This window comes from Eptatretus burgeri, chromosome 3 (assembly GCF_056783735.1).
Source record: "Eptatretus burgeri isolate ZD-2024b chromosome 3, Ebu_testis_v1, whole genome shotgun sequence".
NCBI classification, from domain to species: Eukaryota; Metazoa; Chordata; class Myxini; order Myxiniformes; family Myxinidae; genus Eptatretus; species Eptatretus burgeri.
Genome location: NC_140963.1, coordinates 30602446 through 30628158, shown reverse-complemented (window position 1 = coordinate 30628158; position 25713 = coordinate 30602446). Strand labels below are relative to the sequence as shown.

Genomic DNA, 25713 nt, shown 5'->3' with positions numbered 1-25713 from the left:
CTCACGCACGCACGCACACAGCATTATGGCATGCTTAAATTGTGAAAGGCAGAAATGGGTGAACAAGGAAAATCAAATGTGACAAAGTCATCGACTATTTTGTTTGTTTATCTCCCTTGTGCCATTGAGCACACAAGGCTACCAAGGCAGGTTCATTGGCTCGGGGTTATAAGCATGGATGATCACCAATCTGAAATAAAATATTTGAGTAAGTGTGTAGGAATTTGGAATCTGGCCAGGGTGCAGGCGATAGCTCGCCAATTCTTCGCAAAGGACATCATGTTATCATTAATATCCACCGCCAAATGCTGGCAGACAGGATGCCCAGTCTAACATCCATCTCAGGGGCCACGGAAACATAGATGTCTCACCCTGCCTGCAAAACACCAGGATGTCAGTTTATAGCTAGATCAGGATTCGAACCCTGGCAAGACAGCTAAGAGGCATGTGTGCATACCTTTAGGCCATGGTGCCAGCCCCATCCACTATTATGTAACATTAAAACATTTGCAATATAGTCGACTCTTTCAGCCAAGATGTTTTATTTCAAACAAGGTGTTAATGCTGTCCATCTTTTGATGGTGGTCTGCCGAAGGACAGGTGTGTTGCCAAATCATATTCTTGTCAGTGATTACAATGAGTGGTTTGTCATTGCCTTCCCAGCAATAGTCAGGGTAGAAGTTTGGAATTTATTCAGGCTGCTGGCAAAATCTCAGACTCTTTGCAAAATAAATTGTGGTGCTTTTAACGTCCACCAACAACCAATATTGGCATATGCAACTTCAGCTTAACATCGTATCAGATGGACAGTGCACTCAATGATGCAATGTCCTGCCCAAAAAACACGAGGGTGACAATTTATAGTTGGGCATGGAATTTAACCCAGACAAAACAACTCAAAGGTGAAGGTGCTACCGCTGAGCTATTCTGTCAACCCCAGTAATAGTGTGTTCATGTGAAAATCAATACCTTGCCTTAAGTTATACAGCTTTCTCCAAAAGATCGAGTCATTTTCCAATGTGGAAGCAGTCCAAAGTAATTTTTCTTTGTTCTCCACAAAAACAACTTCTGGTTGTTTGATTACTTTTTAAAAACACACCAGCAAGTTGTCCGCACGGGATTCCAAACGAGGTAAGGATCGAGGAGGCAAAAATTCAAATGGCGTCGTCTGTCATCGAGCCGGCAAACTGGGAGCAACAATTCACATTTATTGCCACATCTGATGCAATTTAAATGCTCTAACCGCAGCGAGGAGCTACATTTGAAACTGTTTGCTCGACATCTGTAGCTTTTTTATGCTTTTAGGATCCGTAATAAAAATTTAAATTGGTGTCAAATCCAGTAACCAATTGCAAGTTAATAGTAGGATGATTACAATAAGTTATTTTACTTTTCCTGACTTTATTGCAGCGTTTTACAAAGCCATGATGATACAACCCAATGGTCTTGCCACACACTTTCAGGACTGTGTTGTCTTTTCTGTATTTTGACAGCACTTAACATTTTCAATCTTAGAGGATCTCGTCAGTACTAAAATGTAAGATCTCATGTGGTTGTGCTTGCTTACCTCTGCCCTAAATGGCAATAATGTGATTGCCCTAAATCAGAAGGAAGAGGTTACTTACATCATTGGGGATGGATATCTCATGGGAGCTTGTCGGTGAAGCTCCATCCAGGCCTGTGTGGGTATATATGGCAGACAGCAGGAAAGATGTGGCAGCAAAGGACAATAAAACAATGCTTCAGGACAAAGTCATAACGCAACCTCAATATCCTCACAAATACATTCAGCTTCAAAGTGATCTTATGACCATATAATCAGTCCAACAAAGGGATGAACCAAAACGTTAGTAAGCGAATAAACTGTAAACTGCACACAGCTATAATTTTTGGCACAAATGGGGATTTTAACTTTTCATTGGGGAAGTGAAAACTCTTTCAGAGCAAGTTCCATTCACAATACTATGTTCTCTCTTCTTTGTAACATGAGCAGATCGGATGCGATAGCTTGAAACCTCATCACCGCAGCACCCACAATGTAATACAGGTAAATAATAACATTTGTGAAAGCAAATGTAATGTATTTCCTGATTGAAATCAAAATGCTAGTTTCTCGAATTCAATTTTGACCAAAAATGATGGCTTTAAAGGGCTCAATTTCCGCTTGCTTTTGGAGAAAATGTGTTTTGCTTTTCAAACCTTTGTTGAGAGCAGATTAGGCTCAAGCACATCTTCATTTCCTCTGAAGTTATACTCTTCCAGCTCAAGATGCAAGAATGGTTTTGAAGAACCCTTGTGAGTAATTGCTACAAAACACCTTGTTTTAATCTGAGAAGGATTGTTCATAGGAAAAAGGATTGTTTTTGTCCTCACCTGCAGCACCCCACATCTCCGACTGACCTCCTTCCTCTCCCTTATATGTTTTATTATCCTCAGAATGTCAAACACACATCACCTTTCTCTTTCTCAACGTCCTAGTTCAGTTCAGGTCCCCTACCCAATTTAGAATTTCTCAATTAACCATCCCCCTGCACGTATGTAATAAATCGATCGTCCTTCAAAAGCCAGTTGAGCAGTTTGAATACTTTAAGGATAAGGGTAAATTGACGAGTTGTTTCCTTCAAGCATCAACTTTCTCAATCTGTGCTCGGTGTGTTTCAGATATTTTCTGCTACGGAATAAAGACATGGTTTTTGCAGTTGTGTGCACAATATTTCACGCTATTTATAATCTCACGACGAACAAGTCCTCATGTCAAATAAGGTATTGGCACAAAGAATATTGGAGAAAAGTTCAATCTGTTGCACAAGATAGGTGGAATAAAAGAGGTTAAAATGGCTATTATATAATTATTAATTCCACAGCATGGAGACAGCCATTTGATTCAGATATCAATAACAGTATCAGTGGTTTTACATTAACACATCGATTAAAGATTCTGATGTATCATACTCTCTTGCAGAGTGACAGTGATGCTGAAGCATGTTCTTGGTAAGGGTTATACTGGGTGGTTTGACATTGCCTTCCCAGCAGTAGTTCAGGTAGGAATTTGGAATTTGGCCATGGTGCAGGCGATAGCTCACCGTGGGATCTTTAACATCCACCAACTAATGCTAGCAGACAGGACCCCCAGTCAACGTCCATTTGAGGGACGGCACACACATTGAAGAATCACCCTGCCTGTGAAACACTGACAGTTTATAGCTGAGTCGGGATTCAAACCCAGGCTATACAGCTTAGAAGTAAGTGTGCATACCTCGAGGCCATCCTGCCAGCCCTGATTAAAGATACAGTTATTAATATTGTAATCTGTGCAGTGTAAAATCCCATCATTTTTCCAATGCCAGAGAACAAAATACAAAATTGTGACGTTTTATTGCAGCCAAGTGGAAATGTTAAGTTCTATCTAAGGATAATGGATTAAATCAGCAGAACATTGACTGAGGTATGTTAACCGCTGCAAGAAGCAAGGAGAAACTGACGTTTCATGCATTAACCCTTCAGCGGAACAAAGGAGACATGAGCCCTATGAGGCGTTAATGCTTTCTGGTGTTAACCATGCTCCTTTGCTCCAATGAAAGGTTATCACCCAAAACGTCAGCTTCTCCTTGCTTCTTGTGCTGGTTAGCATAACCGAGTCAACATTCCATTGATTTCATCCTTCGTTCTAACTGTCCGACCACGCAGACCGGCGCAAACCTTCAAAAAGAATAATTTTCATCTTCATTCGCAAGTTAGAAAACATGGACATTAATCATTTGTTAAAATGCAAAATCAACAAATGCTACATTTCAATGCAGTATCAAGTGTCACTGAAAAAGTTAAAAATCAAAATCAAAAATATTCATCCCATTGGCACAAAAACGTGTAAACATTGGATCCAATTGACTTAATCCAAACGTCTTGTCTTCATGTAAAACTTGTACAAGTTACAAAAATAATGAGAGGGAGGAAATATTCCTGAGATTCATGAAGAGTTTCAACCAATAACCAGATGATAAATGAATGCCTCGAAAAGAGCTGCATAAACATTAGCAAGAATCTGTCAAGTTAGCCATTTATATCAAATCCATATCAGCAAGTCGAGAGATAAAGGGTGTTCTGCTGTGTGAATTTATTTTAAATGACATGTATAATAACATTCGCCTATCCACACACATCTTTATCAGCTCTGTGCTTTGGCTCATGAAGATTTGTAGAAGAGATTATCATTAAAGGTGAAGGAACCTGCTTACTTTGCATTAACTAAGGAAGCAAAGGCCCGGGCCCTTCCGGATCACACTGGTGTATCGGGGGTTGTATTAACCCAGGGACTGATCTCATATAATCTCATGTTATAAACATCTTGATGTTCAATGATTTCTGTTTTCGCTGTTATTCCTATTCCTCTAATTTTAAGCCGTCGCTCCTTGAATTCATGGGCCATTAACTTGAAGGGTGAAAGAAGTGCAAAACTTGAAACTTGCTTTTTTAGTTTGGCCGTTGTAAAATGTAAACCAATTTTATATTTTTTGTTACTGGATGGTTTCATTTACATAAGATGATCAGGGCCAAGATGATCAGAACAAACAATGGCCTTCAATACCATTGGAATCTCTCGCAATGAAGCTGAGTCTATGGGCCTATCACTTCACCATCGCTGACAGGTCTGTGGTCTCTCTGACTTCTTCCGCCTCATTTCTGGTCTTGCATGCTCTCCCCTTTCCGTGCTTTGTCGCCTCTCAGGTATCTGTCGGGCGTACGCGGTCCACCAGCACCCCTCTTCTCATGAAACTGCCTAAACCCAGAACCACTGCTCACCTCCACTCATTTATTCCTCTTTGTTCCCACCTGTAGAACAACCTTCCATACTCTCTGCAATCTCAATCTTCCATCCAGGTCTTAAAAACAGCTGTTTAACACCAAGTCAAGTCATTCGCCATCATGATCTTTTCTACATCCATTAATGCACCCTGCAGCCCTTCCAAGTTTTGGCTTTTTGTATCCATATTGTCCACCCTTTGTGTTCTCCCCTACCCCACAGCATTCCCCACATCCCTTGTTTGTCCGTCTCCATCTACTTTCTCCCTCCATCCTGCTGTTAGTGTTTCGCTCTACTCCTGCTGTTCCTTTTGTTGGGTTGTGTTCTAATTTTGTTCTGTATCATAACTCTTCCAAGAGCCTAGAGCATGTATGTAAAAAAATAAAAAAAATAAAAAAAATTCCCATCATGACACACTGCAGCTAAACTGACCATCGGGATTATTGAGTGCCTGTTCCATCAGTTTCCTGTAAGCTTCACATTGAGGCCATGATAGGGAGATGCTGTGTTCCTGCAGGGCCAAGATGATTATATGGAAATCTGGCATAAAGCGTGGCTCAGGTGGGGCAAGCAAAGAGGTAAAAATGTGTGTGCATGGACTGACTGTAAGCTCAGATGTTAATGAACATTTCAGGCTTGAGCAGAAATGAATGATTCCACCTACATGGAACCTGTGTCAGGTGGTAGGAGCAAGAGAGGACATCTGGCAGGCAGGTGCAGGAAGGTGTGGCCAGGAATTTCTTGGCACCATGCTTGGAGGATTGATGTGGGAGGAGTGAGTGGGGGGATTTGAGATGGGTAGGGGAGTGTGGCTGAGGAAAGAGGCAGGGGACCTTAAAGCGAAGGATGCAACTTCCCAGGGATAGAAAGGGTTAGCCGGGCAGGGAGTAGCCAGGTACGTACCAGGGAAACCAGGGGCAGTCTGTCCGAGAGGGGTAAAAGGGGAATGCTGAATAGCCAGTTGGTGCAGCTTGTTTAGCTGCAAGGGAGAGTCAGGGAGGGTGGTGGGGTTGGGGTGAGGACAAAGGAGAAGGAGGATGCGAAGGGTTAGATAGGATTCAAATCAAACTGAGAGAAGAGAAAAATTATGCATTTTGTGCGAACCATTCCAAAGAAAGCCAAAGATGGAGTTACAGTGAAACTTGAGGAATCTCAATGATTAGTGCTGGGTGGAGTAGGCAAGGGGCAAGGCATGGGAGTGGGGGTCAAGTTGCAAGTTGGTGAAGGAGGGTGACATGGGAAGAGTTACAGCCAATAAGGAGGGATTGGAGGAGCACAGGTGAGCAGAAACCAATTTATTGTAAGCAAAGCGCACAGATGGTTTGACAGAAAAAAAGGCTAAATGAAATTCTGAAAAAGGCAATAACATTGTAAATAGGAATCAGGAAATCACCAAAAATCCACCAAATCACAAATACACTTGGTTAAATCAAATTTGATCAATTTGCCAAGAGGAACAACACCTAAGTGAATGAAAAACATTTTTCAAAGGTGGGCTTCTCAAATTTAGGTATCTTTAAGGGTCTTTAAAACGTAAGTACCTTAAAAAATTCACCCGGCATAATTGATGAATGACAATATAATGGATAAATATCTTAAATCCACCATTTTGAAATTCGAAATCATTATTTTGTCATGATCAAATCTGGGGTAAAAGAGTGGAAATTTGATTTAGACATCACAACCTTGTATAATTTGGAAATCTATCAGATGTTTGCTCATGGAAACTATATAAAAAAAAAATTAAAGTGAAAATCAGGTCGCGACACCCCTGACATGCATGATTGGGGTGTGTTTAAACTTTTTGGCAACATATCAACCATTCAACATTAACATAATCAAGAGTTGCAATATCCACATTTACTCTTCAGGTGTTTGGTCGTACATACCCAAACCAACTGTATAATGTCAAAAATTATGATAACAGCCGATTCCATGATGATGTTTGAAATGAATCATGGAAAGTTCAAAAAACGTGATGAACTCAATTATTTTGGATTGGATTAGCATTTTATATACCTTATCTTATACCTGCATGCTCAGAGACTGTGAAACAAAAGTGAAACAACCAACTTGACAAAATCGATTAAACTATGCGATTATATGATTGGAAAACCATTCTGTGGTTAAGGCTAGTGTTGGTCTATATCGGTGGAGAGGTATAACAATGGATGGAATCAACAGGACGTTAATCGAAGTATGCTAAACGCCATGGGAGAGCAGGAAGCTGACATTTGGAAAATTAACCCTTCGTTTGAGCAAAAGTGGGAAACGGGAGAGGGAAAAGGGTTGATGTTGGGTGGTCACGAGTCAGAGGAATGCGCATCAGAGCTAAGTCAGAGATCAAAGTGCATGTGGAGTGGAAATGACTCATTTTCAATACTTCTGATTAATCAGTTGATTGATTATATCAATTAAATGCCTTCAATTGTATTTTGAATGCAAATATTATGTTCACTCAATGTTTGACATCACTACAATATGTTAATCAACTTGAATATGCCATAAAATCCACAGGTTACAAGAAAAAAGAAGGAATGATCCAAAATGAAAGCAAATAATAATAATAATAATCAGTGGGTGTCCACTCTCAGAAAAGCCAGAAAATACTTGGCCAAGCTCAAGGATGAACTTTCCAACTCGTCTCCTTCCGCAAAAACCTGGTGGTGCTTTGTCAAGACTATCTCTAGAGTAGGCCCCTGCATCCATACTTTCCGTCACTTCAAATGGCACTGCAGGTGACGACAACTCATGAGAAGGCTGAATGTCTCAAGATTGTGTTAGCTTCCAAATCAGTGGCCCCAACCCCTTGGTCCCTGTACCCATCTGACACAGTTGCACCCAAATGCTCCTGGATTCTGCTTGTCACATGAGAAGGTGGAGAAGTTTCTGGCAGTTTTCTACTCTGATTCTGCAACTACCCCGGATGGCATCAGAGCACGCGTCTTTAAAACCTGCTCTTGCACATCCACTTTCTGGGCTGTTCACCTTATCATTTGCCTTCGCTCTTTCCTCTGCTTGGAAGTCAGCCAAAGTCACAACATTTACATAAACATGGTACACAAACAGATCCCTTAAACGAGTGATCTTCACCGTTTTGTAGAAGGGGGGCACTTTTGCCAATAAGACATCAGTCTGAGAGCCACCACATCACCTGTCAGACTCCAAAATGGCTGCTATTAGGTCCCACCTCCACGTACTTATGTTATGTTTTCACCCCTTTCTGTCTGTTTGTTTGTCTGTTTGTGTGCAGGATATCTTAAAAAGTTGTAGACAAATTCGGACGAAACTTGGTGGACATGTTGGGTGTGTCACAAGGACGAATTGATTCGATTTTAGTGAAGATCCGAATCCAGATCTGGATATGATTATTTAACTTTTAAAGTGATTCTTCATCATTTAGACATTGGACCAAAAACGATGTAGTACTGCATTGCATGATATTTCAAAAATGTATTGGGCCCGATATGTTCTCGTGGATCAGGAACTGCGTTGCGGGGGTACGCACTCCAATGAGTGCCCTTCCAGTTTGTTGTTGTGGTTACTGGGCTGCAAGCATAATTGCATCTACTGATGTCGTGATGTTACTCTTACGCTTCGAATTGGAACACTCATTTGAAACCATTGGGTCAATTTGATAGCATTTATGGTGGATTATGATGGGGTTTCTTCACATTTGCGTATTATCGGCCGCACATCAGGGGCCGCACTTTAGGCCACAAGGGGCCGGCAGTAGCTCACAGGCCATGCAATGAAGAACAGGACTCTTAAACCATAGACCTATTAGCCCACTTCCAATCATCAGCAAGGTCATGGAATCCATCATAGCAGGTGATATCAAATCCCTCCATTTCTCCATCGGCCTGATCACAGACCATCAGTTCAGATTCAGTCAGTCACTCCACCATACCTCAGAAAGGAATGCAGCAGCCCCTTCCCTCTCTGCGGATGTTGATAGAATCACGAGCTTGTCAAACTCTTGGAATACTTCTTTCCATCCCAGCACATGTCACACTCTCATTCTGTCTCTCCTAAAAAAAAACCATCTGGCAAAACCTCCCATCCATATCCTTAACAATTATCTTGAAGAAGTTCAGCCACAAACGTTTGGGGCCTCACCATCGGTCGTGATATTTATTGGCAAACCAAATATCTAAGTTGGCCTCCAAAGCCAACAGGCGACTCGGCATCCTCTCTTGTGAAAAGGCTTTCCTTGACACAACTGAACTTTTGCCTATTTATGAGGCCTTTATCTGCAGCTTGATGTCGTACTGCTCTCCCCTTTGGGCTAATACCCCTCCATCACACCTTGCTCAGCTTGACACCGTGGAAAGCGAGGCATTTAAAATCATTGTCATCTCTGGTTATGAAGTTGAGCCTCTGGGCCCATTACATTCACATCGCAGACAGATTGGTGGTCTCTCTGTCTTCTACTGTCTCGTTTATGTTCTTGCACCCTCTGTCCTTTCCATACTCTGCCCCCCACCCCCAGGTTTCTGTAAAGCGCACGTGGTCTGCCAATAATCCTTTCTTGGTGAATTTCACAAAATCCAAGCTCAATGCTCAACAACACTCATTTATTCCTCTTTTCCCCCAATCGTTCCTCTTTTTTTCTTTTTCCCAAACTTCCTCAGTCTGCTCGAAATGATTCTTCCCTCCAGGGCTTCAAGACAGCTGTTCACCACCATTTGAGGTCATCAACCATCGAAAACCATGATATTGTCTCCCCTCCTAACCCCACCCCCAATCCCAAGTCGACCTCCTTCCAAATTTCCAGTTTTTCTTTCTTGAGAGTTTGCTTCTGAATCCATCGTATCTGCCCCCTGCATTTTCCCCTACCCTTCATCCTACCCACATCCCTTGTTGGTCTTTCTCCCTCCATTAATCCTTCGGCCATGCTGGAAGTGTTTCCTACTCTCTGCTGTTCCTTTTGTGCTGTTGCATCATGATCCATTCTATGTTCTTGCTCTTCCATGAGCCTTGACTTTGTATACAAACAAGTAGGAAAATAATTAAAAAAAAAAACCTCAAGGCCAACAACTAAAAACATCAACAACAAGTAAATGGCACAGGAGAAGGGTTACATGAAACAACTACACCAGCAATCGGTGGACCGCATACTTTCACCAGGCTGAACAGTTCACGTTTTGTATCCCAATGATAGGCTGGATCTGGACCCAGACTTGAACCAAAATTGAATTGGCTTGTTCTTATCACCGAACCAACTCATCCACCAAGTTTTGTCACAACTTATCTACAACTTTTTCAAATCTCAAGGTATATATCGTTTTTGGCCCCATCATTCAAGTTTCTGGGTCTCACTATCTGCCATGATCATTCCTGGGAAAGCCAAATTTCCAAGCTGGCCTCCCAAGCCAGTTGCTGACTGGGCATCTTACATCATGCAAAGTCCATCCTTGGCACACCTGAGCTCCTGACCATGCACAAAGCTTTCATCCACAGCCTGATGGAGAACTGCTCTCCCCTCTGGGCTGGTGCTCCCGCCTCTCACCTTTCTCGGCTTCACGCTGTGGAAACCAAGGCATTTCGGATCATTGATATCTCCCATGATGAGGCTGAGTCTTTGAGCCTCTCACTGTCTCACCGCAGGCAGGTCGGTGGTCTTTTTCTTCTGCAGTGTTCTCTCTGGCCTCACCCACCCCCTGCTCTATCTGAGATATGTCCCCCACTCCCCCCCCCCAGCACATTTCTACAGGGCTCTCAAGGTTTGCCAGCAACCCCCTTCTCGTAAAACTACCACAATCAAGAATCACTGCTCACCTCCACTCTTTCATTCCTCTTTTTTCCTGCCTTTGGAACAAACTCCCACACTCTCTTCAATCCCACTCTTCTCTCCAGGTCTTCATAACAGCTGTCCACCACCACCTCTTATCTTCCTCCATCCAAAACCATGATCTTTTGTACCCCCACAAATACACCCCAAACCAACCTACTTCAAATTCCCTGCTTTCCTTCCTGAAAGTCCCTGCAGTAGCCATCTTGTTTACCTGCTACCTGCTCCCCTTGTTGTACGCTCTGTGTGTTCGCTCTCATATGAGCCTCGACAGTATATACAAAAAAAGAAAAATCTCTTAATGGTGAAGAATCACTGAAAATTTTTTCATCTCTGGATCTTCACCAACATCTAATCAATTCATCCTTGTCATACACCCAATCTGTCCACCAAATTTTGTCCGAATCCATCCACAACCTTTTGAGATATCTTGCTCACAGACAAACAAACAGAAAAACAGAAACACATGGGTGGAAACAACCCCAGCCCTCATGAAGTGGCAGAGGTAATTACAAGTCACATTTTCATCACAAGATGGCCAAGAAACTTCAATGACAGCTCTTTTGTCCTCTTTAACTTTGATATAGGGTTAACTCCTGAAACGTCAGCTTCTCCTTGCTTCCCATGGCAGTTAGCATCACTCGATAAACGTTCCGTTGATTCCATCCATCGTTCTGTCCACTGACGGACATTGACACGAGCCTTCATGAACAAGACTGCAATTCTTCATTCAACCTCAATATAAGCTCTGCTTGCACTACAGTACCAGCATTAAATGTGTGTGAGCAAAGTAACACATGTTATAATTATAATATTATGTGGTGGTTGGAACTATGGAATTACAAGTACAAGGTGACCGAGAAACCAACAGGATGAGAGATCAAAAAAAATAACAAGATAGTCTGTCTGATCTCTGCAAACTACAAAAAGTTAAACAGTGAACTTAAAACTTTGCTATTGTTGCTGCTATAAGTCATGTTAAAAGATTCATCATCTTGAATAACGAAAATTTGCATTCATATATATGTCTCATTTGAGGATATCGATATCTCTTGGTGAGCTTTGTGTTTGGATCCAACATCCCACAAACTGCCTTCATCACTTACTGACACAGAAACTCAGTTAGCCTAAAATATTTTAAAAGCAAGCAAACAAAACTTTTTTCAATACCACTGGGCATCTGAAATTATATCAAGCTTCCTCATTCCAAATAATTTATTCCAATAATACGGATTCTGCAACATTATTCATTTAGACGTCGCAGTTCTGTGTTTGTTCTTGTATTTACTTTGAGACACACTTTCCAGGGAGGTACCACCGGCCTTATTTCATTGAAATTTTCTGGAATATATCAAATTAGTTCTTCGATGTGCATTTCATGGCCACTTCCAAGAACATTGAGGCTTGAACATTACACGAGTATTCTTACCAGGACGATTGAGCAACATTCTCCTGTGATTGCTCCATCCTTACTGTAATTCTGTGATTACAAATTGTGATCCAGACTACACAATCAGAGGCAGTTATTATTGCAGGAAATGACTCTCACAGCTGGTAAAATATTTAGCTCTCTCATGCCAAAATTGGTGTCACAAGGTTTGAGTCAATGTCAAAGTATTATTTTAAACCTTTTTGACTATGAATACACAAGAAAATAGACCACAATCTTCGTTTTATTTGTAATTGTATTATAATATTACCGTGCAACAGCAATATTCAGAAAGATTGATAGGAGAGCGTAGATGTATGGACATTCTCCTTTCAACTGTCTAGCCTAAATTTGAAACACGGACAAGCTATAAACTGTCATCCTAGTCTTCCATAGCTAGGGCAATGCATCAATGTATGTGGCCTCCCACGGTTGGGCGTTAAGCCGGAAGATCCATTTTCTGGCACTGGTCCTTGGTGGAAGTTAAACATCCCACCATGTCTTAAATGAAAAGGTGGCGAGTTAAAGCCGGCACCCAGAACAAATTCCAAATTCCTGACAGTCTCAGTCAAACGCCAGGCCTGGCTGGCTGGTTTGTGAAAGATGAGGCGCAAAACGTTCACCGGACGACCTCACAAAAGGGTGGTAATAATTGGTGCCTTGGAAGTAATCGCCATTTCAACAGCAATGAGAAGTATTACAACATTTGTTGCAGACATCAGCAGAGAACCCTAAGTGTATAAAACGACAAGCTCCTCGATTCCAAAATAAAAACAAGCTTTGGATGAAGCACAACCTGTAACTAAGATACATGTACATTGTACATGTACAGCCAATTTGAAGACACACTCAATATTACAGGAAGTAAAACGAAAATTATTTAAATTCTTTAGCCACGCACCCATTGCACTCTAAAATGGGAAGATGATTATGCGAAAAAGCAACACCGAATACTTGTGTGAGATGAATACGGAAACATGAAAATGTAAAGTGCTTTGACTCATCAATTCATTTCTGCACGATTCCAATTGTTGGAGGAGTGCGCAATGCTTATTTATGATTACAATGCAATAAAACCGACAACACACAATCTATTGCTTGGTTCAGAATAACTGAATGGAATGAAGAATGGACAGATACTGTTCTTACTGGCAATGCAACACGTGGTAAAAAGTAATTCATGACCCGAAGTTCATCAATGATTATCACGGCAAATCTATTGCTCGTCGAAGCAAAAGTTTTACGCCAGCGCAAATTGTGTCCCAACTGTCGTCCGAAGCACAGACGGCCATTGCTTGACTATACTTATAATAATAAAAACTGTAGTTCAAATTAGATCACTTGACGAGTGATATTTGTCCAAAAACTTCACAGCTATCCTGCGCATGAGGAAACTGCAACTTTTTATTTTTGTTTACATTGATCTGAGGCTCATAGTGAGCTTGTACGCAAATCACATGTAGGACAAAGACATCTGTAGACATTGGTGTAATTTAATGTGAATTACAAGGATGGGAGTAGATGCGTAGCAGTTGCGATATGAACCTGGGTTCCAAGCATCATGAGTCAGTGGTTTAGATGAGAATGTAAAGTACATGGGGCAACCTCAAATTGATGGGTTAAGGCCAATAGAGGGCTTTCTGTTTCAAAGGCACTGGACTAGTGGGAGATGTATGTGGGATGGACGTTATAGCTACATAATAATATAATAATACGCTTGTTTGTCTGTCTATCCGTCTGTGTGTAACATTCCATTCCACCCGTTCGTTGGACAATTCACCCGACTCCACACATAATTTCAACATGAAAAATCATATGGCCGCCACGTCGGTGCTTCCTGCTATGCAAAGCCAAATACATCTTTGTAGCTGTCATATTCACAATCGCCATGCCCTCCCTACAAGTTTTCCCTTCAGTGTAAAATGACCAAGGCGACATTTAAAATGATTTTGAGCCAATAGGCGTCATGGGCCTGATAGATAGGCCTCAACAATTGAGGCAGTGGTCTGTTGTCTATACACCACCCAAATGACAAGTGGCATTCTCTCAAGCAGGGCTTTTACCGTGGATATTACGCAGGTCCTTGCTGTTATTTTCAAGTATTTTCTCTTTAAATGACTTGACCAGGGACCATAAAACCCATGGCATTATACAAGTCTATTTAGGGGATTTCCAGGAATCTCATGACATTGTGAAAGAAAATCTTCTTCTTCTTCTTTCGGCTGCTCCCGTTCGGGGTCGCCACAGTGGATCATCTGTATGATCCGCATAGTGATTTGGTACATGTTTTACGCCGGATGCCCTTCCTGACGCAACCCTGGTCGCCTCTTACGACACAGGGATATGGTACACCTATTTTATCTGGGGTATACACCGGCCCAGTGCACTGGTACTCATTTCGCCGACCTCGGAAGGATGACAGGCTGAGTCAACCCCCTGGTGTATTAATTCAGTGGCCCAACGGGGCTTGAACTCAGGACCTTTTGGATCCCAAGCCGCTGCCCTAACCACTGCACCAACACCAGGCTCCGACATTGTGAAAGAAAATATGCCTCATTATTTACTTTTAACGATGTGTGTAGAATCATCATCATACATCATGTGCACCAGGAAGAAGATAATTGGTTTCGGATCTCATGGCCAGTTGAGAGTTACAATTCTACAGGGTTTCCGCATATCTCGTGGTATATTGTGAATTGAACAAGCAATTGTGATGGACCATGACATGTAGGAGCTGTTTAGATCATGGTTTCTTCCGCTGTTTCAATGTAAGAATGCTTGTTTGTTTTTATGAGTGGGAGGAGGGTGAGGAAGGGACGACAGAGTTTGAGTTGGAAAAAGGGGGGGGGGGGAGAGAACAAAGATGAGACAGAGTTGAGAGGGGGAAGTTGAGGCTTTGGGGGGGGTGAGGATGGAGTTTGGAGGGGAGGTTTAGGTTTTGTAGAGGGGTTATGGGGTGGGATCAAGGGCTTGGATTGGGGAAGGGATTGTCAAATGAAGGTTAGGAGGGGGAGGGTGAGGCTTTGGGGCAGGGAGTTGAAAACTTGGAGTGGGGGGGGGGGATTGACACTTTCGGGTTGGGAGGAGGAGGGTGAGGACTTGGGGTTGGGTGGGGATGGGGGGAGGAGCAAAGATAGGCCAAAGTTTGGAAGGGAAGGCTGAGGCCTGAGGAGTGGTAAGGACTTTCTGGGGAAGTGGGGGAGGGGAGGGTTGGGGGTGGGAGGGGATTGATGCCTTAGGGTTAGGAGGGGAGGGTGAGGACTTGGGGTTGGGAGGAGGAGATTGTTGACTTGGAGTCTGTGATGCAAGGGTGGGAGTTTGGGGGGGGGGGTGGGGAGAGTTGATGACTTGAAGTCAAATTTTCCATTGTGCAGATGTTCTGCAGGTCCCTGCTAGTCAAGTATAATATTGCAATGATCGTTCTTCATATGAAGTGCCTGTTTATTTGTGCATTATGGTTTATTTATTCCAACCCTCATGATTGGTATTCACAGGCATCTCAGAGTGGCTTGATTTGGTGGTTTAAGTCAGGGGTCTTGGCTAGCCACTGGATATTTTCAACAACAAGAAACAGCTGCTCCATTAGGGAGCAACCTGGATTAAGGGGTGGGGGGTGAGACTAGTCATCAGTGCGCATTGTGCAACATGCACGGGGGTGGGAGCGGAATTGTAAGTTGTCTCCTCACACTTGCAGTGGGGGCAGGGGAGGGGAGATTTATTTCATGTCCCACACCTGATGTACCCCGAGCACATGTACAAAATGTGCTGGAATTTGGGCACGTCATTTGTGATTCTATATGGGTCAGACATACATATATACATGCAGACACAGAATTACCGAAAATTGGTGTAATGTTCTCTCCGAAATAATTCCGAACTGACACACCAATATGGCAAGATAACAATGTCAAAGCCTGAGCTCTTTTTGACACAGAATGTTGAAAATATTTTTCATTTGTAATGCAGTAGAATATGCACGAGGAATGTGAATTTCACAAAGACAAAACATGCCTGCTTTTTATGAAGATGGGGCTCATAAAGATTGTTATGAGAGATAGCAAACAATTGTGGTGAAAGAATACAACAGTGATTTAGACAAGCATTACAACAGTGAAATTCATGGTTGGATAACTGGCGAAATTAAATTCATCAAACCGGCGTAATGGGAGGGGTGGTGATATATACATACATATATATGTATATATATATATATATATATATATATATATATATATATATATATATATATATATATATGGTGTCCCAAAAAAATATACAACTTTTAAAATGCTTCGTTTGATCCTAAAAAACCCAGTAATTTTGTCACTAATGCTTCATTTCTTGTTGCAGAGACCCTGAAGTTTATTTTGATACCAAGAAAGCGCCAGAAAAATGCTAAGACTGACCGTACAACAACGGAGGAAGATTGCTGAACTTTGGCACCAGACGAAAAGTGTCATACAGGTGCAACGTCTTTACTCGAGACATTTCGGTATCCACTTGCGCCATGCACCAAACTTTCGGACAATAAAGTGCACCATCGCAAAGTTTACCAATGTGGGAACCATCTGTGACCTTCACAAGGGTCACAGTGGTCGGAAGAGGACAGGTCGTAGTGAAGAAAATGTGGAAATGGTGAGACAGGTGGTCGTTTAGAGTACAAAAAAAATCGACTTGACGACTTTCTGTCGAGACAAACATTCATAAGAGCACCGTTCAGAGGATCCTTTGCGAAGACTTCATGCCTTTCCATACAAAATTCAAACGGAAACGGGGCTTACTGATCAACAGAAACGCAAACGACTAGACTTTGCAAATTGGTTCTCAGGAAAGTTGGAGGAAGATGCAGACTTCCTCAAAAAACTTCACATGACGGACGAATGCCATGCTCACTTGTCCGGGGAGGTAAACAATCAAAACTTTCGGTACTGGAGAACTGAAAATCCTGGTAATGCATCAACTGAACTGGTGCCTCGATCTGTTCTCAAAGTCACCATGTGGGTGGCGGTTGGTTGGTATGGGATAATTGGTCCATACTTCTTTGAAGATGACCAGGGACGCACTTGCAAGGTAAACCAGAGGAACTATCGCAAAATGATTCAGGAATTCTATCTGCCTGAGCTACATACTCAGGCCCGTAGGAGAAACAACCTGATCCAGATGAGAACCCAGTGGTTCCAGCAGGATGGGGCACCGCCCCATACAGTCAGGGAAACAAGGCGTTTTCTCAACCAACATTTTGAGGGCCGCTTTATATCCCTCTACGAAGACGTTGAGTGGCCACCGTATTCCCCTGACCTTACTCCTCCAGACTTCTTCTTGTGGGGGTATCTCAAGGACAGGATCTATGGAAACCCTAGGTTTCAGACTCTTGATCAGCTGAAGGAAAACATCCACTGAGAAATCCAGAACATTCCTCAGGAAACGTTTACCAAAGTGATGGAGAACATGACAACGCGTTTGCAGGCAGTGATCGGACAACGTGGAGCCTACGTCGAACATGTGGTCTAAAAGAAAACAACGATTCTATCCCAAAATTTAAATTTTGGTGGCAATTTTGACATTTGTACAATAAACTTCAACCTTTCAGCTTTCTATCCAGCCATATATCTTTTAAAAAATATATGTTATGACCATCCTCTTTGCAGATGAAAAGTTGTTTATTTTTTTGGGACACCCCGTATATATATATATATATATATATATATATATATATATATATATATATATATATATATATATATATATATATATATATATATATATATATACATACATACATATTGTTATGGTTGTGGGGGTCGATGGAAGAATTTAATCGTGAGTTGAGCATTGTGTCGAGTTGCTTGGCCCATGGATGAGTAGAACGCAACTCGATGCAACTAAGTTAGGGAATCTGTGAGCTTTAATGTTCCGTGTCACCACACGAGGGGTGGTGCAGTGTTACTTAGCCTTGGAGGTAAAACAAGTCCCCCAGTACGTGATTGCCTTCTGTAATTTTCCCGTTGTTTTATTATATTTCAAGCCAGGCAGTAAAGACGGGAAAGTAAAGCTGGGAAACACGCTCAGAGGGGATTAAAAGGGAGGAACGACAGACAGTTGGACACTTGACGGTGGGAAGTGGCAATGCTGATCGGTGGGTGACCCTTATTGAGTGAGGAGTATAATGCCATCATAGCAATGAAAGAACAGAAACAATTCTTACTTCAAGTTATGCAGGACCATAGAAGTTGCTTCTGCGACAGCAAAAAGGAAACAATATCGATACAAAAAAAAGTGATGAACCATGCCAGGCCACTGGGAAAAGGTCACTGCAGCCAGAACTTCCACTTCATTGAGCAGCCTCTAAATATGGTCCAAAATGAATACAATTTGGCATGTGATTGTTTTATTTTAATATAAACTGTCATCTCGTTGTTTTGACTTCAGGGCATTTCATCAATGTGGTTCGCCGTCTCTCTGATGGATATTAAACCGGGTGCCCCACCTGCCAGCATTAGTTGGTGGATGTTAAATATCCTACGGTGCGCTTTATGAAGAGTATGTAAGTGATCAGCAACACCCTGGATAAATTTCAAATTCCTGCACCATCAGTCGAGATCCTGTGTCAGAGTGGCGACCTTCCCAGGATTGTAACCTGAGCCAAGAAATTGCTTGGGTAGAACGGACACTCTGTATCAGTTATTTTCATGTTTCATGAGATTGGAAAAAGTGTTGATATTGACAACCTCATGAACAAAACATAATTTTAAAATGTTGTAAGTCTTCTTTATAATTCAGTCCACCTCCCACATTGCTAATGTTAAGTAAATTGCTCTATCTGTGAAGTATCAATCATTTACAATCGATGTCTCTACAATTCAGTATATCCTTCGAACTCCTCTGTATGACCCAGTCATTTAAATTGGAGTGACCTGCATGTATAAGGTTCGTAATGTCTTTATATCGACATGGAATTTTAGTCTGAGGTTATATTTGTTCTTGAAGCTTTTTGAAATCAACACAACCATTATTACCATGATGTGCCTGAATGATCAGCATTGGTTTGCAGTAATGCATACAAACATGGCCAGCGTCCTACAACTGCAACATATGTCCTGAACAAATTGTAAATTTCTGCCCTGAACGACAGCAAACCACCCGGCATAAACATTATTGCCCAGGAACCACTTTAGCAGCACCAACGCTCTGCCAAGTATGATACATTGGATTGATTGAGGTCATAAATCAGAAACTAAGATTTTTTTCTCTGTTAGACCTTATGAGGTGTGATAAATCTCAACTTTCTGTGCTTAAATATTTGATATATTTAATAGGAGCTACAGAAACGCAAAAACAACTATAAGGGCACTCGGTAGAACGCATATCTCCGCCACACAATGCCTGATCCAGTGGAACATATCGGGCCCAATATATATTTGAAATATCATGCTATATATCGTTTTTGGCCCTATCTCTCAATGATGAAGAATGACTTAAAATTTTTCTAGAATCTAGATCGTCACCAAAATCTAATAATTTCGTCCTTGTCACACACCCAACATGTCCACCAAGTTTCATCCCGATTCCGTTCATAACTTTTTGAGATATCCTGCACACAAACAAACAAACAAACAAACAGACAGACAGACAGGGGTGAAAACATAACCTCCTTCCACCTTCAGTGGCGGAGGTAAAAAGACACAACGAAGAGATCAACATGTTGAACTTCAAAACGACTCATTCATAAAAGTGTCACAAAAAGGTAGACACAGGACCGGTTGCAATATGTTAGCAAAAAATGAGACACACATTGAGAAAGCTGACAGAAGGTGCGCTCTCCATTTCAAAAGTGTCTGGCATTCATTCCTACTCACTTAAAAACAATACACTGATCATACTATCTCATAGAGCTCCTTCCCAGTCTCATTTTTCCTGATTGAACCACAAAGGCACACCTGAAAAGATAATTTCATGAACTTTGAATCTTTCATTCTCAGATTAGGTGCTGCACAGCATAGTATGATGTAAAACATTCTTGTATGCCAAAATAATGAACCAAGCAACAACGTGCATCAATGAAGTACTTATGCGGACAAGTTTTTGTTCTTTCCTGTAATTAATGGTTCCTTGGAATAATCGAGCAACGTTGCGGGGATCATAACCATGTGGTGGGCAGAATGACCCTGACATGACAGCGACTATTGCACATTAATGATGGGAGTGTGACGAACACACACAGCTAATGCCTGCACAATGAGTGAATTGCGTGATAACTTCTTAACATATAGTATGAGAAAAATTCATTCATTCATATTTCTTTCTTGAACTAATAAGAGACCATGATCGAAACATGGATACACAATTACGACCAAAATGCAAGCCGAAAGAGTTCATGAATTGAGTCCTCAACACTGAATGAACTAATTTTAAGAATCCCAATGTTTGCATTAAATGAACAACTGTTGTTCGAGAAGATAAAGGAATCATTGATTGATGGCTTAAGCAGAGGTATAACAACAAACGGTAATCCCTCACAATAGGTGCATGGAAGACCCTTTGGCATTTGATCCACTTTTTGAAAACTTTCTTCCATGTTTATCATCAATTTATGATATCTTCGACATATGTACTTCCAGGGTATAAACTAGATGGGATATGGCTGCATGCTCATCCCCTTACTTGAAAACTGGCAGTGCTGCCATGTTAGAGGTTCTTGCATCTGTTGCGTTAGTGTCATGACATTAGAATGCCGTTAGTGACTGCTGTGCAGTTAGAGGTTTGACGTTAGCAAGGGAAGCAATTATCGCCATCATCAATGGTACCCTCATACACTGCCTTAAGTTTGCAAATACAGTAATAAAAATATAAAATTACAAAGTATTTCTTTTGTGAATAAGATCAATGCATTCAAATAAACATTCTGGGATACAGTGAAGTTAAAGCATTTTAGACAGGAATTATTTTAAGTTTTGGTTGAAGATCCTTCCAGAGCACATGTTCAGCATTGCCTGTAAAGACATCCCCACAGTGCAATTTATCATCATTCTTTGACAAGAATAACTTTGCTATTTTTCACATTCAACCTGTTCAAGGATGAAGTGATTTAATGTGGAAACTAAAGAGAAAAATCAATGGTGAACAGTCAAGCAATGTAATTTGAAAAACCACACACAGTGCAAGGATCCTGTATGCTCTGAGCTGATGGATGGGGTTGTTAATTTCTGCTTCACAAACCTGCTCATTGCATCTCACATTGGATGGTGAGTGGGAGGTGGGGGGGGGGTGGTGAGGGGGGAGGTGGAGGGGAAAACAAAATATAAATTATTACCGGATGCTTTCAGTTGACATAGGTTCGCTGCAAAGTCTTGCACTTAGATCGAAGTGAAAAATGTCTGATATATATATATATATATATATATATATATATATATATATATATATATATATATATATATATATATATATATACATAGATATTTATATGTATATATGTATATATATATGTATATATGTGTGTATGTATGTATGTATATATATATATATATATATATATATATATATGTATATATGTGTGTATGTATGTATGTATATATATATATATATATATATATATATATATATATGTATATATGTGTGTATGTATGTATGTATGTATGTATGTATATATATATATATATATATATATGTATGTATGTATGTATGTATATATATATATATATATATATATATATGTATGTATATATATATATATATATATATATATATATATATATATATATATATATATATATATATATATATATATATATATATATATATATGTATATATATATATATATATATATATATATATATGCCTGGTGTTGGCGCAGTGGTTCGGGCAGCGGCTTGGGATCCAAAAGGTCCCGAGTTCAAGCCCCGTTGGGCCACTGAATTAATACACCAGGGGGTTGACTCAGCCTTTCATCCTTCCAAGGTCGGCGAAATGAGTACCAGTGTACTGGGCCGGTGTATACCCTGGTTAAAATAGGTGTACCATATCCCTGTGTCGTAAGAGGTGACCAGGGTTGCGTCAGGAAGGGCATCCGGCGTAAAACATGTGCCAAATCACTATGCGGATCATACGGATGATCCGCTGTGGCGACCCCGAACGGGAGCAGCCGAAAGAAGAAGAAGATATATATATATGACACTTTGGTGTCGGACATTATGTCCAGTGGACAGTGGAGATTGGGAGAGTGCTTGTCACGCACCATACATTTAGATTTACCTGCGCCGATCGCACCACGTGCCTTCGAGTTGATTGGTTTGCATTAATGAGAACAATTATCTGGGTGGTAGACGGATGGTTGTTCTTTGCAGATAATGTGGTTTTACCATAAGAGACAATCTGTCGCCATTGCTCACCATTATAGTCAGGAGTTTCAATTGATATACACACACACACACACACACACACACACACACACACACACACACACACACACACACACACACACACACACACACACACACACACACACACACACACACACACACACACACACACACACACACACACACACGCAGTATATTAGAGTGTGTGTTTGTGAAGGAGATTAAATTTTCAACTTGTTCTGACAATCCACTTAAAGAGTAGGTGTTATGCCAACAAGAAAAGGAATTTTTACAACAATTGTATGTGACAAAGCAAGTTAGGGATAGCCTGTGGCATTGACAACCTATGAACAAAAGATAAACCCGGGATGATGAGATGAGGTCAGGTAAGTAAACAACCACAAAATGTCATCAGCCACCAGAGAGACAGAAATAGAAAAAGACATGGGTGAAGTGAAATATTTTATAACAAGCCAGAATGACGAGCACAAATAACCACTGTAATGTTAATTCGGGATTGCAAAAACATGAACACAACTATGATAAGACTTGGAAGGGAGTTATTATCAGCAAGACAAAATAGTTCATACAAGACCAAAGGTAAATCAGACAGTTGCTAGGTTTAAAGCAGGAAAGCATTGTCACATCGATGCTTCTGCTAATAAAATATTTCCCCAGTTGGCACCTGGAAGAAGTTCAGTTTCACGAACTTCTCAGCCTCGTTATCGGCTCCAACCTCTCCTGGGCAGACTATGTATCAAAGCTATCAGCTGTAGACTGGAAATCTTCCACCATGCAAAGTCCTTCTTTGGTAAATTTGAACTTCTCACAGCTTGCAAAACCTTGGTCCATATAACCTGATGGATGATTGGTCTCCCATAGTGGGCTGGTGCCGCCACTCCACACCAGTTGCTTCTGGATGCTATGGGATCTGAAGCTCTCAACATCATTGGCATGTCCCTTAAAGCAGCTGAATCACAGGGCCTGCTGCTTTCTCATTGCAGAAAAGTTGGTGGCTTTTGTTTGCTCCTGCCTCTCGTTAAGTATTGCTCTCTGTTCTTTCATCCCTCCATGCCTCGAAGTCACACACATTCTTCCAGCAATGTCGTAATTCTGAAACTCCCAAAATACAGTCTTGCCACTAAACTCCACTTCTTTGTTCTTCTTCTCCCACTTTTGGAATAGTCGAGTCAATATACGGTTGAACCCCAAAAAAATTACAACAAAACATTTTATTGTTTTAAATGTTTTAATAGGTCGTGCTGCATGCCAGAAAAAAGTCTCGGGTAATCTGACCCCGGTAAAGGGGTTAATTTGCACATTTTCAAGATGGCTGCCAATGAAAATTTCAATGTACTACAAACTTTTTTATGGTTGATTTTAGACCCTATAAATGTATTGGCAACAGATAGGAACATGGGGTTTCTGAATCAAATATACATAGTTCCATCCGCCTATGACGTACTATGACGTAACTATGACGTATAATCGTATATGACATCATAGTAAAAGATAAATGACTATGCCGTATAAAATCTTTTGTTTTATAATATGTAATGACATGTGATGCTATCATTTAACTCCTTGAACTAGTTAAGCTGTCCCTTTCCTGTAATTACATAGATGGGACATCATCAATCCAAAAGAAATCTGTATGTATGCCACACAGCCTTATATTAACATAAGCCACGCTCATTGTCACCCTAGATCATCTCAGCATTGTCATCATTCTCATCCCCCAACATTTGATTGAAAGGGTTGCTACATGACTGCACTTGGCACTGTCCACAAGCTGATGTGCATAGTAGACCGTAGGTTCTGCATGTGCAACGTTGAGTACTGCACCCGGTAGTGCAGTTGCAGTGAACTACCTTAAGCAAAGAGTCTGGTGCGGCATTCATTTCATTCATTACTGGGATGAACTGATTCTCCTCTGTTTTCCACCCCCAGTCTGTTGCTTCCAAATCTGCCTCTACTCCCATCCATGTCATGATCTGGAAATACGTGCGGAGTGAATGGTGCTTAGTAGCCGCTTCAGTTGGCGGCAGATGCTCTGGGGTAACAAACGACACAGCCGATACCACTTTCTTTGTCAAGATGCTGTGGTGCAACGTAGTGAGAGTATCTGTTCCCTTTCAACCAAACACCTGGACCATTGCCTTGTACCCAATCTCTACAACTGCATCTGTGCTTTGACTGAGTGTAGCAAATGCTTGGGCACATGACCTCAAACCAGCATAACCTTTCATGACTTTCTGGAAGAGAGATTTCTTGCCAACCCCAAATATGCACGAAATCGTATCACATCCAGTAAAGGCATGTACGAACAGCATCATGGCAGATGCCTGGGATCCGAAGAGGCTCTTCAGTCTGTTTATGTGATACACTCTGCTTTGGTCCTGCATCTTGTCAGATCGGAAGTACAAGTCCCGGTAGCCACCTTCAGCTAAATGGTGAAGCAGCAGAATAAGTAAGTCCGTATCTTCACCTATCAGTGTTGTTCACTGCAGCTGGGAAGCTCGTACTGCTGCTTGCACGATGTCGTAATCTGCATCACCTGTTGCGTTTATGACAGTGCACTCCTTTTCCTTTAGCCTTTGGCTAATGATGTTTATTATCATTAGCCAAAGGGGGGGGGGGGCGACAGTGTCCACAGGGCACGTTGCTCCTCCGTCATGCCACTCCCCCTGGTCAATCCACCAGTCGACTTGAGTGATCGCATAAGTGTCTGTTCGATAACAAGATCGGACCCAAGTCCAGCCCAGAACTGATCACTCCGGTGAACCACATGCTAGCCTTCCTGGTACTTGCTATATACTACCGGATTGCTTGTCTCCAAATGGATGACCCCCCCCTGCCCCCATGGTGCACTCATTTTAAAAACATGTGGTGAATTTTTCGACAATTAGCTGTCCATATATACTTCTGCTAAAGGGCGTGGCCACATGTGGTTTCCAATTACTTCGACATGATCTACATGTTGAAATTATACATGTTCTATGTTAATCCCTACCTGGTCTTTGTAGTCTTGCTAGGTTTAATTCATCATCATCATGACAATGCTTTTGAAGGACATTGAAGAGGTGAATATCAGCAGTTCCAGAAATTCTATTGTTTTCGTTGAAAGTCACAGATGGCAGCACAAGTGCATATGGGAGGCCTAAACAGCAGTTATTCATAATCACCTTGTGATCTTCTTGGTGGGGCTTTTCGTCTGTTCTCTTTCATCCTAAGAAAGGGGGTTGGCTTTCAGTTTTCGCTATGACGTCATAAACGTCACAGTTACGTCATAGTACGTTATAGGTGGGAGAAACTATGTTCATTTGATTC

At 41.4% G+C, this 25713-nt stretch overlaps 1 protein-coding gene across 8 annotated transcripts in view; it reads right to left on the bottom strand.

The window, feature by feature from the left end:
* Positions 1-25713, bottom strand: part of LOC147029619 (poly(rC)-binding protein 3-like) — a 481413-nt gene that overhangs the window by 33764 nt on the left and 421936 nt on the right. For all 8 annotated transcript variants that reach the window (XM_085872817.1, XM_085872812.1, XM_085872818.1 and 5 more), the window contains 2 exons: positions 5705-5780; positions 1626-1678 (listed from right to left, as the gene is read on the bottom strand). In XM_085872817.1, coding sequence (XP_085728943.1) covers positions 1626-1678; positions 5705-5780 — 129 coding nt within the window. The remainder of the gene's footprint in view (positions 1-1625; positions 1679-5704; positions 5781-25713) is intronic.